General features: G+C 43.9%; 1 protein-coding gene across 19 annotated transcripts in view; it reads left to right on the top strand.

Moving 5' to 3' along the window:
- Positions 1-389: 389 nt before the first annotated feature.
- Positions 390-16,922, top strand: part of LOC111946473 (uncharacterized) — a 52,674-nt gene continuing 36,141 nt past the window's right edge. For 6 of the 19 annotated variants that reach the window (XM_078938100.1, XM_078938099.1, XM_078938098.1 and 3 more), the window contains exons 1-2: positions 390-1,830; positions 1,926-10,495. In XM_078938100.1, the coding sequence (XP_078794226.1) occupies positions 2,562-8,594 (6,033 nt within the window). In that variant the 5' untranslated portion in view covers positions 390-1,830; positions 1,926-2,561 and the 3' untranslated portion in view covers positions 8,595-10,495. Of the gene's footprint in view, positions 1,831-1,925; positions 10,496-10,818; positions 10,966-11,253; positions 11,362-12,502; positions 12,674-12,766; positions 13,312-16,922 lie in introns of those variants that run through there. The other 13 variants (XM_078938090.1, XM_078938091.1, XM_078938093.1 and 10 more) reach the window with 12 other exon arrangements.

The following is a 16,922-nucleotide window of genomic DNA, read 5'->3' as shown; positions in this document are numbered from 1 at the left end:
ATGGTTGTCCAGAACCTCCCGGTTACTGACCTTCACCAGGATGGACACAATTTGGCCGTGACCCTGGAGGAGAGACGGCGCATTTACAGCTGTTTGTGTGTGGACGCCGTGTGTGTCCTGTTAACCTCTGCGCCCTTAGACAACAGCAGGTCAACCACGTCCATGTGCCCCCTGTCTACAGCTGAGGGAATTACACCTTTGCTACAAAAACAGCAGACAGCACCTGTCAGCGGCAGGTAGCAGCTTCACCTGCATACAGAGGACAGGACAAGTCATCTGGTGATGTCGGCGTGGGCTTTCAGGAGGAGGCGGACCACTCCCCCATGCCCCTGCTGCGCTGCCAGGTAACAAGCAGACTCCCCCTGGTGGGTTTGATCGTTCACCAAAGCTGGAACTCTTTTGCAGGAGCGGGCTGTGGTAGGGAACCAAGATGGAAACATGAGTACGGCGAGGCTTGATGGGATCGGCGGCTGCACTTCTAGGGACGTTTAAATGTCGACATAACACAGAAACAAATGCAGAGAGACATTTAGACAATGAAAAACAAGCAGAAATGAGAAAACTCTCTGAAAAGTGGGGCATATTTTTGAAAAAAACAAATTCATAGCAGAAAGATTTATTTTAAAATGGCCAGAAAGTTCATGTCAAATGCACGATGTCTTGATTTAGCTGTACAGGAGGTGGGGATGTTGGACTAGAACAAGTTTCAGCCTGTCCTACCATCTACTGAAAGATAGAATTGATCTAGATAGAATCTAAAGACCCAATGCTGTTTTGAACATAATCTTGTAGCATTTTGGAGGACACATATAAAGAAAATTTAGAACAAATTTGCATTTTGGAATATTTCTTTAGTCAAATTGTTGGGAATCCGGAGCAGACGACAAAATGTTGCTTGAAAAAGAGTTTATTTGTCACGTAGAAAATACGCCGAGTGGGCCACAAGCTGCCTGCTCCCAATGACTAATATATACATTTGAACATGGACAGTGGAAATGTGTCAGTGCTGGTTTTATTGGATCTCATTGCTGCATTTGTTACAGTTGAGCATGTTTTATTACTCAAATGTCTGGAAAACGTGGTGGGTCTCAATGGGCCAGTACTTTACTGGTTCATGCTTGGAAAACAGAAAATATTTTGTGTCCTTTGGTAACTTTACATTGGAGCCAACAGAAATGACCCGTGGAGTTTATGCTTGATCTAAATTCTGTTCTTTTTAACAATAATAATGGATTGGATTTTTCTGCGCTTTTCCAGATGCTCAAAGCACTTACATTGTGTCCATTATTCATTCACTCCTCATTCATACTTGGTGGTGGTAAGCTACTGTTGTAGCCACAGCTGCCCCTGGGGCAGACTGACAGAGGTCTGGCTGCCAGATTGTGCCTACGGCCCCTCTGACCATCACTGGGATCATTCATGCACATTCACATACCAGTGGAGCCACACTGGAGTCAAGGAGGGTGAGGTGTCTTGCCCAAGGACACAACAACATTTCACTGGTGGGAGCGGGAATTGAACCTGTAACAGTCCCAAACATTTATGTGTTTATTCTGTTGTTCTAAATTATATTTTAATTTGCGCCATCTAGTGGTGAGAGCATGTGGAACAAAGTTCAATTAAAGTTCCACACGGACACATTTAACTACGCACCCAGCTATCAGTGCATTGCTGCAGCCACGTGAAGATCTCCGGTAAGATCAGTAGAGATCACATCGATGTATAACAGAATTATCAATGTAATAATTTGTTTATTGTGTTTATTTAGAAAGTTAAAGGAAAGCTGAAGCCAAATGAGTAATTAGCCCCTCGTGGATGTCAGCCCACGAGGTTTGTGTGCTTTTATTTGTATAATTTAAGATTCATATTTTGTAAGCTGTAGAATTATTTTTGATGCATATTTGTGTTTTTTATTTTGCTGCCAGTTCTCACGGGTTGTGAAGACCAATAAACCCTGTTTTAAACACCTCGTGCTCATGCTAATTCCTCGAGGGTGCTACAGTGAGAACTCTTCTGCTCCGCATGGGTAGACGAGACGGTGCCAGCGCCGAGAGGGACAACAGCGCCACCCTGCGACGGCCAAATGCACAGAACGCAACTTCAGGTTCCTAAAGATGAATGTTGCATCAAGGACTCAGATTAATATTAGTTAATATGAAAGTATAACCGTCGACAAGAGACTGCAATAAGAAACAAGATATTTTTCGTTTCTGTTTAATCGAAGGGACTGAGATTATTTTATTTTATTTTCCTGTTCAAGTTTAAGTGAATTGTTAAAAGGTGAAATTTATCTATAAGTAACCTGTATATTGTTCATATTTAGTGATTCATAGTTACCAGGAATTAGATGTAATATTTGCCTATTCAAGACAAGTTATTGTTGCTTACTGCACACAGTGGTTTAAGTTCAATATTTTAAGTTGAATTAGAAAATTAAGACATTTTGCAATACTGTTAAGTTAAAGGTGCAGTAATTTAAACCAAAGTTTTTCTATTTTCCCTACAAAGTACATAAAACTAAATCAGTACTTTAATCTTTAAAATCAAACGCAAGCTTAAAAATGTCAAGATTGGATGTTTCATCTGAAGTTGGTGAAGATGATGTGACATTCAGGTTAAATGAGCAACCATCAGAAGCTGAGTGCGTTGGAGATGATATCCCCACTACCTCACAAGATGCACGAAGGAGCCAAAGAGTCCGTACGCTAACGGAAAAGGGGCAAGAGCTGCATGATGAGCAGGTAAAGAAGGCCGCACATCGTTTCAGCACGTGCTACGAGAAGTGGAAGGCTGTCATTAAAGAGACTAAGAAAGCTATAGATGGACAATGCTCAATGGATCTCCTGGATGAAAACATCACAAAAGTAAACAGTGCTGCTACCAATGTTTGTGCTGCATATGATGATTTAAGACGCATTGACACTCCTGACAATGACACAAGACGCAGGATGGATACCTGTGATGCAGTAACAAGGAGCATCATGGAAGCAGCTGAAAGATCCCAAACATTAAGAAACAGAGGTCAAAAGGATGAAGAAGTTTGGAAGGTCGTAGAGTCAGTGTTCAAGTCTGCTGCTTCTGCAAGGTTAAGTGTTAAATCTCATCACAGTCCAAAGACTTCTTCCAAGTGTTCAAGCAGACACTCCAGCAAAAGACAAGAGGCAGCAGCGGAAGTTGCTGCAAATGAAGCTGCCTTAGAAGTTCAACTGGAACAAGAAAATCGAATTAGGGAAATTGAAAAACAAGAAGCAGAAATTGCACAGAAACAACGAGAGCTGGAAGCAAAGCGCAGAGAAGTGGATCGACTGGAAACAATCAAAAGCCTTCAAGCTGCTAAAGCAAGACAAAGAGTATATGAGCAGAGTGAAAGTTCAGAGGAAGACACGTATGATGTGCTCCACCAGCAATCCTCTGGTAAGGAAAAAAGGGTTAAGTCAGAAACCAGTAGCTTACCCCTCAGACCTCCTTTCCCATCTCAATATGTGTTCTCCACTCCAGAAGTGAACACAAAAGAGCTGGTAAGAGCCTTCGCAGAATCTCTCAACGCAAGTCGTCTCCCAGTCCCAGAGCCAACTATATTCAATGGTGACCCACTCAGATACAATGACTGGAAGATTTCATTTCTGACTCTTGTTGACAGGAAAGCTTTACCAGCCGAAGAGAAGACATACTATTTGCGGAAGTATGTAAGTGGACCTGCAAGGAAAGCCATTGAAAGTTACTTTTTGCTGGGTACAGAATCTGCCTACAATGCAGCATGGACAGTTCTTGAAGACAGGTATGGCAATCCATTCCTCATTGCTAAGGCATTTAGAGACAAACTTGACGCATGGCCAAAGATCAGTTCCAAGGGCAGTGTGGAACTTCAAGAATACGCTGACTTTCTTCGCAGTTGTAATGCAGCCATGCCACACATCAAAGGTCTCGAAGTACTAAATGACTGCAATGAAAACCAAAAAATGCTTACAAAACTCCCTGACTGGCTCACATCAAGGTGGAACAGAAAGGTTACAGAAGTCCAAGAGCAGAGCCACATGTTTCCAAGTTTCAGCGATTTTGTTGCGTTCATCTCATGTGAAGCCAAAATTGCATGTAATCCCATAACTTCTCTCTATGCTCTGAAACCAAGAGAAAATGATAAAACAAAGTTACAAACGACCAGGACTCATGGCGCAAAGGTCATGGCACTGAACTCCAATGAAAGGGCTGTCAGTTTAAGCTGTGTCTATTGTGAGAAAGCAGGTCACAGTCTGCAGAAATGTTTCAAATTCATGAATGAGAACATTGGAGAAAGACTGAAGTTTGCACAAGAGAAGAAGTTATGTTTTGGCTGTTTGAAGGTAGGCCATCGCTCCAAGGATTGTCACAACAGAGAAACCTGTGACACATGTAAGAAAAAACATCCAACATGTCTTCACGACACACGGACTAAAGAAGAGCGAACTCAGACAAAGAACAATGAAGCAAGGAGCACTGATAAAACAAAACAAAGGAAACAAGATTCAACACTACAAGACACCAATTTCACACAAACAACAAGTGAAGCAACTTCTAACAGAGTAATGCAGAATGTTAAGGATACTCACACATCCTCTATTGTTCCTGTGTGGGTTTCAGCTGAAAGTGAGCCAGAACGTGAAGTTCTAGTGTATGCACTTCTTGATACGCAGAGCGACACGACCTTCATTTTACAGGAAACTGCAAGAGCCTTGCACACTGTAAATGAGGTAGTTCAGCTAAGGCTTACTACAATGTCATCAAGAAATACTGTTGTTACTTGTCACAAACTCTCCGGTTTACAAGTAAGAGGATTTTACTCAAATCAGATCATCCCTCTGCCAGTAACGTACACCAGAGACTTCATTCCAGCGAATCGGGATCACATTCCAACACCAGCAACTGCCAAGGCATGGCCCCATCTTGAACACATTGCAGATGAAATTGCTCCACTCCAAAGTTGTGATGTCGGTCTTCTGATTGGTTATAACTGCCCTCAAGCACTCATACCCCGTCAAGTGGTTTCTGGCAAGGAAAATCAGCCCTTTGGACAAAAAACTGATCTGGGCTGGAGTATCGTGGGCTTTGGCAATCCACGTCTTGATTATGGTGATGCCTTTGGAGTAAGCCACAAAGTCATTGTGAAGCAAGTGGTTCCAGGTGTTCAACCATCTTCAAGGTTCACCAATGAAGTGCATTACGTGTGCAGAACTCAAATAAAGGAAATGGTCTCACCTGCTAATGTAATCAAGCTGCTGGAGTCTGACTTTGCGGAAAGAGCTGCAGAAGATGTTAAGATCTCCCAAGAAGATCTCAGGTTTCTGACAAAGATGAAGGAAGGCATCAGGCTCAAGGAGGATGGACATTTTGAGATGCCACTTCCGTTTAAGAGTGACAAACCTAACTTACCTGACAACAAATCATGTGCCATACATAGGCTCAGATGTTTGGAAAGAAAGTTGAGACGAAACAAGCAATACTACATGGATTACAAGAAGTTCATGGAAGAAATCATCGCTCACGGCGACGCTGAAAAAGTTCCTGAGCAAGACATCAACAATACTCCAGCATGGTACATTCCCCACCATGGGGTGTACCACCCACAGAAACCAGGAAAGATTCGCATTGTCTTTGATGGCTCTGCTAAGTTTCAAGGAACATCCATTAACGACCATCTTTTGACCGGCCCAGAGCTTACAAACACCCTGCTCGGAGTCTTGTGTCGTTTCCGTAGAAGCCCAGTGGCTATAATGTGCGATATTGAACGCATGTTTCACCAGTTTCACGTGTGTGCTGCTGACCAAGACTACCTACGGTTCTTATGGTGGGAGAACGGCGACCTCGACACCCCATTTACCATCTACAGAATGAAAGTTCATCTGTTCGGTGCGGCATCTTCTCCAGGCTGCGCTAACTATGGCCTCAAACATCTGGCAGCTGAAGGAGAAGGACGCTTCAGTAAGGAAACAGTGAAGTTTATAAAAACAAACTTCTATGTCGACGATGGCTTAGCAAGTGTTGATACGGAAAGCCAAGCAGTACAGTTGGTCAAAGAGGCACGTGAACTCTGCAGCACAGGCAAACTTCGATTACACAAGTTCATATCAAACAGCACAAAGGTCTTGTATTCCCTTCCAAAGGAAGAATGTTTAGTATCTGCCAAAAATAAGGACATGGCATTGAGTGAAATCCACATAGAGAGAGCACTAGGCGTGCAATGGTGTGTGGAATCAGACCAGTTCCAGTTCAGAGTGACTGTTAAGGAAAATCCACTCACTCGAAGAGGAGTTTTATCCACAGTCGCCTCTGTGTTCGATCCACTTGGATTTGTGTCACCCTTCATCCTGCTAGGAAAGCAGATCCTGCAGCAGATGTGTCGAGATAAACTCAGCTGGGATGACACCTTACCTGAAAATCTTCGACCTCAGTGGGAATCTTGGCTGCTTGATCTAAGGAATTTGGCAAAGGTAAAGATTCAAAGATGCTACACTCCAAATAACTTCAAGGCAGAGCATTATGAACTGCACCACTTCTCTGACGCCAGTGCTTCTGGATACGGCATGTGTACCTACCTCAGAGCAGTAAGCACATCTGGTGAAGTCCACTGTTCCTTGGTGATGGGAAGATCAAGAGTTCCACCATCGAAAGTTACAACCATTCCCCGACTTGAGTTGTCAGCTGCTGTAGTTGCTGTTCGCACTGGTGATATGCTGAAAAAGGAACTGGAAGTTGAAATGTTGCAAGAAACCTACTGGACCGATTCAAAGGTTGTTCTAGGATACATCGCGAATGAAGCCAGGAGGTTCCATGTTTTTGTTGCAAACAGAGTTGAACGTATCAAACAAAGCACAGAGCCTGAACAGTGGAGGTATGTGGCGTCTGAAGAGAACCCAGCAGACCATGCCTCTAGAGGTCTTACAGCTGAACAACTTATATCCTCAAACTGGTTTCAAGGTCCAGATTTTCTCTGGCAGAAAGTCATGTCCAGTGGTGAGATCAAGGTGGGAGAGATATCAAGCAGTGATCCGGAAGTCAAGAAGGTTCAGGTGCTCAAGACACAAGCCAAAGAACAAAGATCTCTCCTGGATCGCATACACAAGTTCTCAGACTGGTCAAGAATGATCAAAGCCATTGCTAGACTCAAGCGCCTTGCAAAAGAAGTGAAGGAACGCAAGAGAAGATCTTGTGAAGTCAGTAATGTGGAAGAAAGAAGGGAAGCAGAGCTGACAGTTATCAAAATGGTTCAAGGTGCTGCCTTCTCGCATGAAATAAAGTCCCTTCAAAATCCCACATCAATACAAACCAAAGACATTGTCAAAAAGTTACATAAATTGAGTGCATTTCTGGATGACCAAGGCTCACTTCGAGTTGGAGGACGTCTCAAGCATGCTGCTTTACATTCTAATATCAAGCATCCAGTTATCTTACCAAGAGACAGCCATGTGTCAATGTTACTCATCAAGCATTACCATGAGAAAACTCACCATCAAGGACGAGGGATCACTATGAACGAGCTACGCGCAAGTGGATATTGGATCCTTGGCTGCAGCAAGGTTGTATCCTCTTATATCCACAGATGTGTCAAATGCAGAAAGTTCAGGAGATGCACAGAACAGCAGAAAATGGCAGACCTCCCGAAAGATCGGATGGAGACTACTCCACCATTCACCTACTGTGGGATGGACTGCTTTGGTCCTTTTTATGTCAAGGAAGGCAGGAAGGAGCTAAAGCGTTACGGCTTGTTAATCACCTGCATGTGCTCAAGAGCAGTGCACATAGAAATGCTTGATGATTTAACCACCGATGCCTTCATCAATGCACTGCGTGCATTCATCGCCATAAGAGGCTCAGTTCGTCAGATAAGATGCGATCAGGGAACAAACTTTGTTGGTGCAAGAAATGAGTTTGCAGAGGCATTCAAGGAAATGGACCAAATCAAGCTGGAAAATCTGGAATGCGAGTTTCTCATGAACACCCCAGCTTCAAGTCATATGGGTGGTGTCTGGGAACGACAAATCCGCACCATAAGAAGTGTTCTGTCATCCATCCTTGAACAATCAGCTAAACAACTTGACAGCTCCTCTCTAAGAACTTTCCTTTATGAAGTCATGGCAGTGATAAATAGTCGACCTCTTACCACAGATCAACTATGTGACCCATCAAGCCCAGAACCTCTGACGCCAAACCACATATTGACCATGAAGTCCACAATCATCTCTCCACCACCAGGCAAGTTTGTCAAGGAAGATCTTTATCTTCAGAAGAGATGGCGTCGTGTTCAACTCCTTGCCAATACCTTCTGGACAAGATGGAAAAAGGAGTACTTGCTGAATCTTCAAAGTAGACAAAAATGGACTAAACAATACCGAAATGCCCAAATCAATGATATTGTGCTTTTGAAAGATGAAATAACACCACGAAACCAGTGGAAGTTGGCAAAAATCGTTGATGTGTACCCTAGTAAGGATCAAAGAGTGAGAAAGGTCAAGCTACTGATGAGTGATCGCACTCTAGATGAAAAAGGAAAGCGTATCTCCAAACCTGTTTATCTGGAAAGGCCCATTCAGAAGACAGTTGTCCTTTTAGAAGCAAATTAAGGAGACTGAACTCTTAATACTCTAAATAAAAGAGTAACAAGTCATATTCCATAATTAGTTCACAATTCATTGCATATTAAGAATAACTAGTTCATAAGTTTAAAGGCAATATTTAGTTCTATAAATCACAAGTGATTGGTGGGAGTGTAACAGTCCCAAACATTTATGTGTTTATTCTGTTGTTCTAAATTATATTTTAATTTGCGCCATCTAGTGGTGAGAGCATGTGGAACAAAGTTCAATTAAAGTTCCACACGGACACATTTAACTACGCACCCAGCTATCAGTGCATTGCTGCAGCCACGTGAAGATCTCCGGTAAGATCAGTAGAGATCACATCGATGTATAACAGAATTATCAATGTAATAATTTGTTTATTGTGTTTATTTAGAAAGTTAAAGGAAAGCTGAAGCCAAATGAGTAATTAGCCCCTCGTGGATGTCAGCCCACGAGGTTTGTGTGCTTTTATTTGTATAATTTAAGATTCATATTTTGTAAGCTGTAGAATTATTTTTGATGCATATTTGTGTTTTTTATTTTGCTGCCAGTTCTCACGGGTTGTGAAGACCAATAAACCCTGTTTTAAACACCTCGTGCTCATGCTAATTCCTCGAGGGTGCTACAGAACCGCTGACCCTTTGATCATTGGATGACCCGCTCAACCGCCTGAGCCACTGTCGCCCCATTTCTTTTAATGTTTTATGTAAAGCAATTGCCTTTGTGTGTTCATGAAATGTGCTTGCCTCGTCTAAAAGGGTCTTTTTTTTGTTTTATTCTTTTACAACTCAATAAGTGTTTTCTTGACTCTTTTAGTCAGACGCCAACATCAGCCTTTCATCCAAGGATGAGGAAATGGACAGGTGAGTCTGACAGATCCTGCAGTCTCTGTGGTGGGAGGAGCCAGAATCACTTTATTTAGAGGTGTTTATCATCCTTACTATAAAGGCGGTTTAAAAATCTGTATCAACCGCGATCACAGCTTTAATCAATGAGGAAAACTAAGTTCTTGTTAGTCCTCATCATCAAACCAACGACTGCAGTGTGAGCTGATGCACCGTAGACTCTCCGCGCACGCCCAGACCTCCAGCTTCTTCCTTCTTACTGTGCAGGGCCGCCAGGATTTCTCGCATGCACGCACTGTGGCCGCCTTGTGCAGAGCGGTCCAGCATGGATGGATGGATGGATGGATGGATGGATGGGTGGGTGGGTGGAATAAGACACCCACAGTGTAGAAACGAGCACTACTGCAGGTCTGTCATTCCCACTGCTATCAGACTGCACAACTCTGTATTATCAGGTCATCAAAAATGTGCACATATATAAATGTACCTATTTACTGATTTGTTTGATCTGATATCTGGTGATTTGCAATTGTACTATAACTTTATTTTTCTTTGGGCTTCCTTGATGGGTAAATTTCTCCCTGAGAGATAAATAAAGTTCCATTCAATGTCTCAACCAAAGCAAGAAATTAATTTTCTATTTTTAATTTCATTTTACTTAATTTTTGAAGAGAAAACAATTCCTTCTAAATGTAACCCAGGTTAAAATACCCTTAAAAATAAATAATCCAAAAAATAAAAATATATTAAAATACACGAAAAACATAAATGGGAAATTGTTCAAAATGTTATTTCATATTTGTTCTCTTTTATTTTGAAAAGTTTTGCAGTCTCTGGGTGACGCGATCCACGTGACCGACAACAGCCAATCAGGTTTTTTCAGATGGGAGAGCTTTCCTGTACGTTAGCAGAGCAGCCATTATGCAGCTTATCAAACGAGGGAGAAGATGAGATGATCAGAGATCGATAAAAGTTTGGTTTTTGTTCATTTTACTCGGTGGTGAAGTTGGGTTTTGCCTGAAGAAAAAAATACTATTTTCATGTACTCAACGGGACTTGGTGAGTGTGTTAAAAATATATTTTATTTGCATAAATTTCATATTTAACAATGTTTTATTAGTAAATGTCGTGAAATAGCAGACTAAGACAGTGAATTTATGTTGTTTTATGATTTTTTAGTCAAGTTGTAGATGTTTTGGCGCGTTAATGTAGGCCTCGCGCGGACATCCAACCGCCATTACGTGATGCGTAACTTGAAATAGTTCTGTTTAAAAAATAAAATTAAAAACAAGGCGACCTTATTTTTATTTATTCGTACTGACTGCCTGGTGTTTATTTTGCTTATTTGAGTGTATTTTATGTTTGTCTGATGGGCCATGAAGGTTGGGCCGAATAAAGCGGATTCTTTTCTGAGATCCATGAGCGGAAGAAACAAGATGGCGAACCAACCCTGAACCATGAAAGTGATCCTAGCGAAGCACCAAGCGCCCTCTGCTGGACACTGGACAACCCTTACTCTACTGGAACTGGTAGGAATGGAAGCGTTTCTGTAGAATAACTGAAAATATAAGTCAATACCAAAAATGCTTTTTCTTTTTTAAAATGGCTTAATTCAAATATATATCTGGTGTGTCAGAAGATTCATAATCTCTGTTGTAAAAGTAAAACATGTTAAAGTGGCCTTTGAGCTCTCATTTGTTTCCTCAGCTGTAATAAAGAAAAACAGGAAAGCATTTAGTTGAATTCTTTATAGCATCAACCAAATGTTTTCCCTAATGTTTAAGTGCCTTACGGGTGAAGTTACACCTTTCCACCAGCAGGTGGCGTTTGAGTCTGTGAGGCGGTATGGAGACGTTAGCCAGCATCAAAATGGCAGAAGGACCAGAGTCATCGTCAGTCGACTTTGTTGCTCTCCAGTCTTACAGGTTGGTAAGGCAGTGAGATACGCAAAATGGATTATAGAAATATAAATATTCAACACATTTAATTGAGAGGTATCACTTTAGTGAACAAATACTGCACTATTTTTTAGGGGTCTAACAGTACACTAATCCCCCAAGTATTGTTTACGCGTTTAAGATTCCATCCAAACGCCCTTCATCATCTCCAGATTGTGGAAATGAACCCAAACGACAGAAAAAGGTTCTGATTCTGCAGAGGCTCTGGGAGTTTTAAAACAGCGTCAACTATTCGTGGATTTTCGTTAATCGCGGGGGGGGGGGCGCTGTGGTTCACATAGAGCTGTTCTGAAAGTGTCTGAGTCTCTGTTCACTGAGCTGAAGGCTGGCTGGCTTCTGCTGCTATCAGGACATATATTCTCATCATTTTGTGCTTTAAATAAAAAGATTTTTACTTTTTTTCCCCATAAGTGTTGTTTTTTTTTTTCTGAAAAAACTCAACTTTCAGGATTTGTTCTGTGGTCCAGAGTTCATGGGACAGCTAACAAATCCTGTGTGCACACCTGTGTTTGGGAAAAAATAATTTCTGGATGCTTCTTGTTGGTTTAGTCACTAACCCTGTTTAACCATTGATATTATATTTCATCCACACATTTCTGAGACCTCTATCTAATAACCAGGATCCAAACTTTCCTTCAAACTCCATTGTGTAGAACGTGGTCCATGTTTTCTAAAGATTTGCCTTTTTTCTGAATATTTTTTCCTCTTAAACTGACATTATTGAGAACAAAAACTGATCATGATGTAGAAATCTTTCTCATTAAAAATGACATTAAATATCCTGTAGTGGATTTTATCAAAGGTTTAAAGTCCCACTCTGATCATCTTTTCATTCATTTTCAGAGTTTCCAGTGGTCTCTTCACTATTATTTAGCTAAAATCACTAAACCTGTCTTTTTCTAGGACATAGTTTCTGCAGAGCAGCAGGACTTCATTAGAAATTCACCTCTGAGCTGTGGGCGGGGCCATTAGCATGGAGCCACCTCGCCCCCTTCCCCTAGCAACAAAAACAGCCAGAAATATTAGAGCTATGCAGCCGTACAGTTTGGATGCAGATTCCAGCTCAGACCAGGAAAACAAAGACCTTCATGGATCTATTTGTCTGCAGGATGGTGTTTTCCAGGAGGGGGGTGCCGTTTATAAAAACTTGTAAACTGGCCCACGTGGTTTGTATTTGAATAAAAACAGAAGTGCCTCAAGCTTCAGTCAGTGAGGCCAGAGAACATGGCGGCGTCAGTCAGCAGCTCCGATTCCATTCCTACAATAGGATGGCAACCCAGTAAGATATTCAGAAAAAAGTAATATATTATCATATACGTATAGCCTGAGATATATGTCCTTTAAATCAGCTGTCCCCTCTGTCTCTGTTTAGGATGGGAGCTTCCAGGAGGGGGGTGCCGTTCAGCAGTGGATCCGGGTTTGTGGTGTCGTACGATGGCCACATTTTGACCAACGCCCATGTCATCAAAAAGAGAACAGGAAATAGATCTGATTGTGTCCTCACCCTTTTCCAGGTGGAGCTGAAGAATGGGGTCCCTGACCCCTGTAGTAGGGGGTGTCAAAGATCTGCTCAAATCTGCATTGACTGACACATCACCTGACCTCATCTTAACCCTAACCTCCACCAAACCAACCCCCCCCCCCCCCCCCCCATCCATAGCATAACCTCCACCCATCCCTGACCTGACACTAATCCTAACCCCGACCCCAACCCAAGTGACCCCCCCACCCCTAATCCTAGTTAGGTTATGTGTATATTTGTGTATGTTCTAAAGAATGTTGTACATTTTTATCACATGTATTAAACTGCCCTGCTATGTGTGTTTGTGTGTATAAATGTGTTGCTGTTTCTCATAGTTCCATCAAATGTCTAAATGTGTAAAATCAGAAAAAGTTAATAAAGGTTTTATTGTTTCATTCTGTAGATTTATTGTATGAATTTATCAACAGTTTACATGAAGTCTGTATTAAAACTATTGCTATAAAGAAAATCAACTTTACTGCTTTTCATGAATGGAAAAATAAATGTTTATCCAGTCTGTGATGGATTCAAATAAAGAGATGATAAAATCTTTTTTTTTTTAACTTGTCCTGTCCAACAGCTGGGCAGGCAGATGAGAGCTGAGGGCCTCTTGTGTTGGACATATTTTACTTTAACAAGAGGGGTTATTAATCTTCATACAAACCAAAGGTATGTCTGGATAAACCCCTTTTGTAATTGAGGCCAAACTTTATAAATTTAAACCATGTTTGAAAATTTTGTGTGTTGGACCGGACGGAAAGAAGGGAAGAAAAAGGGAGGGATGTTAGAGAGGGGGGTAGGAGGGTGATAATAGGAGGGGAGGGGGGATAAGACCATGAAGCAGCATAAAGCAACCAGTTTACTGGTTGTTTATCATTACGGTAAGGTTCAAATGTAGTACAAAAAGGGCGGGGCCTGTCCACACACACACTGAAATGTTATCAACATACTTGCTAGCTGCAAAAATGTCAACATGTACACAAAACAGTGTTCACACACGCATACCTATGCCTTTAAACCAAGTAGTGTGAAATCTTTCATTCATTCAATCATGCAAACTATTAGTGCAAAGGTGAGCTAACACCTGTGCTCATGTGAGTGTTTATGTTCTTCTAAAATGGATGGTGGAATGTGAAAAGAAGGAGGAGGAGCGCCCAGCCACACCCAGACCCCCGCCGCAGCGGCAGCCGGAATCCCCCCAACGCCACACGGGAACAGGGAGGGAACAACCGCCCCCCGGGCGACCAAGACCGCCACCCAGGCCAGGGCCAGCAGGATCGCCGCGAGGCCCACAGAGAGCTGGGAGGCATGGAGGGAAAGAGAGCGCCGCCCCAGCCCAACCAGGAAAGCAGCCCCCCCTGCCGGGCCGGGAGAGCCCAACGCAGGGCCCCACCGGAGAAGGACGCCCACAGCCCCAGACGAGCACCCCATCACCACCCAGGAGTTCCGGGCATCCCCCCGCCCCAACCCCAGGTACGAGCCTGAAGTTCTCCATCAGGTCTTTGTTGGTTATTCCATGGAACTGGTCCCGGATCTGTTAGGATTCAGGATTCTTTGTTGTCATTTCACCACAGAGATGAAAGAAAACTTGTATCTCTGGTCCCGGGCCAGCCGTTTAGTGACAAACAGGAAGAGACATGTCAATGTGAAATATGATGATTTCTATAGAGAATTGCACAGCGGAGGATATATGATAGTACTGCACGGGGGGGGGGTTTCCAGTGATCTTCCAGAGTTCAGCGTCTGACTGCTTCTGGGAAGAAACTATTCCTCATCTGGTGGTCCTGCTCTTTATGCTCTGCAGCCTCCTGCCTGAGGGGAGCAGGAGGGAACAGAGTGGGTGAGGGGTGGGTGGGGTCTTTCAGGATGGGGGAGGCTCGTTTCCTTCATCTGGTCTCATAGATGTCAGTGGTGGTCTGCAGGTTGCAGCTTTAGTCACTCGTTGCAGAGCTTTTTTCTCTGCCGCAGAGCAGCTGCTGTGCCACACAGTGATGGAGGAGGACAGGACGCTCTCCACCTCACACCTGTAGAAGGACAGGACCTTCTCCACCTCACACCTGTAGAAGGACAGGTTGCTCTCCACCACACACCTGTAGGACAGGACGCTCTCCACCACACACCTGTAGAAGGACAGGACGCTCTCCACCCAGGAAATAGAGGCGCTGATTTGCTTTTTTGGCCAGACAGGAAGTGTTGGTGCTCCAGGTATGGTTGTTGGAGATGTGCACGCCCAGATACCTGAAGCTGGAAACTACTTCCACCACAGCCCCTCCAATGTGAATGGGGTGGAGGGGGGTGTCTGTCCTTCCTGAAGTCCACGATCATCTCTTTGGTCTTCTTCACGTTGATGCAAAGGTTGTTGTCTCTGCACCAGCCCTCCAGATGTTCCAGAAGAAAATGCAGAGGTAAATTTGCTGAAGAAATGGCTGAAAATGTGAAGATGTTGAAACTCTGAAACTTAAAAAAATAAAGAAATGATCAAAGTTGACCATAAATAAAGTGAAAACAGCACAAGAACAAAGAAGATATGTTAGTTAAAAATGGGAGCATCGGGTATCATCAAAGCAGAGAAGTTGTTCAGCACAGCTCACGTGTCTCGCCATGACGACGCCACCAAGCAGGTACAGTGGACAGGAGCTGTTCTTCATCATTTAGTGAGAAAACAGCTGTTTGTTTTGTTTGTTATTCCCTCTACAGTCCAGCAGGGGGCGGTGTAGGAGCAACAAGAAACAATGTTTTTCACTAAAAACAGAAAACTCGTTAAAGTTTCCAGAAGCTGCTGGATCAACAACTGTGGGAGTTCTTGTCAGAATATTCTGATGAAGAGTACAGAGTAGATCAAAAGGCTGGGTCTGGATGTTTCTTCAGGCTGTGCTACAGCGTCTACTCTCAGGTGTGATCTCACTGCTGAGCGGCACGCGGGCTTTGACCTGCTCCGTTTCCGGCCTGGGCCGGTTCACCCGTCCTTAGACGACCTGGTCTCCCCGGGCTCCCCCCGAAAGACCATATCGGTACCGAACTCAGTGCAGACACCCGATCAGCACAGTCCACTGCAGCTCAGAGCTCCTGAGCTCCAACCATCCTCCAGCCTCAGCCTCCATGAGCGCAGATTACAGGCGTGCGCCACCACACCCGGCAGGAAACACAGATCAGCTGTTGGACTAAGATGCTGCAGTCACAGCATCTTAGTCCAAGAAAAGATGGAACTACAGAACTCTGAGATGGAATATCCAGACAGATGCCATCACTGAAGTTGGGGGTGAGTCTTTTTGCCTGTGCAGGTGGGGGTTGGCTTTTATTGGGGGGAGGGGGGCTGCCCTGGGGAGAGTCAACCCTATTGTTGCACTGCCTCGGTCCCGTCGAGGCCTAACCAGGGTTTTCCCAGGGGCGGTGCTCGGGGGCGGGGCCTGGGTTTGCTCCGGGGAGCGGCGCTTTCTTTTCTCCTCTCTCTTTGTGTGGGCTGGGGTGGTGGGGCATGGGGGCACTGCGCTTTGGGAGATGGGGCCCGTGGGCTGGGGAGACCTTGGCCCAGTCCTAAGCGGGGGCTGGGGGACAGTTTTTTCACCAACCGGGGGCCAGTCTACCTGCTGTCCCGACTTGCCCCCTTCCTCATATAATCACTTATCAGGGTGATGGGGGGGGAGGGGGTCAGCCTGCGATGCACCTTGTGGGGAGGAGCTACCTGGTAATGGTCCGCCTCCCATGGTTGCCGTGTGGTAACAGGCTCCTCCCCTCTCGGTTTTAATTGAACTTAGACATGTAGGACCCTTGGTGGTGGTGGTGGGGGTGCTTGGACATCACTGCCAGCAAGCAGCAGATGTCTTCTCAGTGCTCCACCCTCCAGTTCTAACTGCACCCTTTAGAAGACACACACACACACACATACACACACACATGAAAAGGATCTTTGGTAACGATTGGAGCAAAGAGGACCCCCCCCCCCCGGGAACTGTGCTCTGTTCTCTTCGTCACTCTCTACACTTTGAACTTCATGTAAAAAACCACC

This window comes from Oryzias latipes, chromosome 19 (genome assembly GCF_053564925.1).
Source record: "Oryzias latipes strain Hd-rR chromosome 19, Olatipes_Hd-rR_3.1".
Taxonomy (NCBI): Eukaryota; Metazoa; Chordata; class Actinopteri; order Beloniformes; family Adrianichthyidae; genus Oryzias; species Oryzias latipes.
The sequence above is the reverse complement of the archived record's forward strand: the minus strand, read 5'-3'. Positions and strand labels throughout refer to the sequence as shown.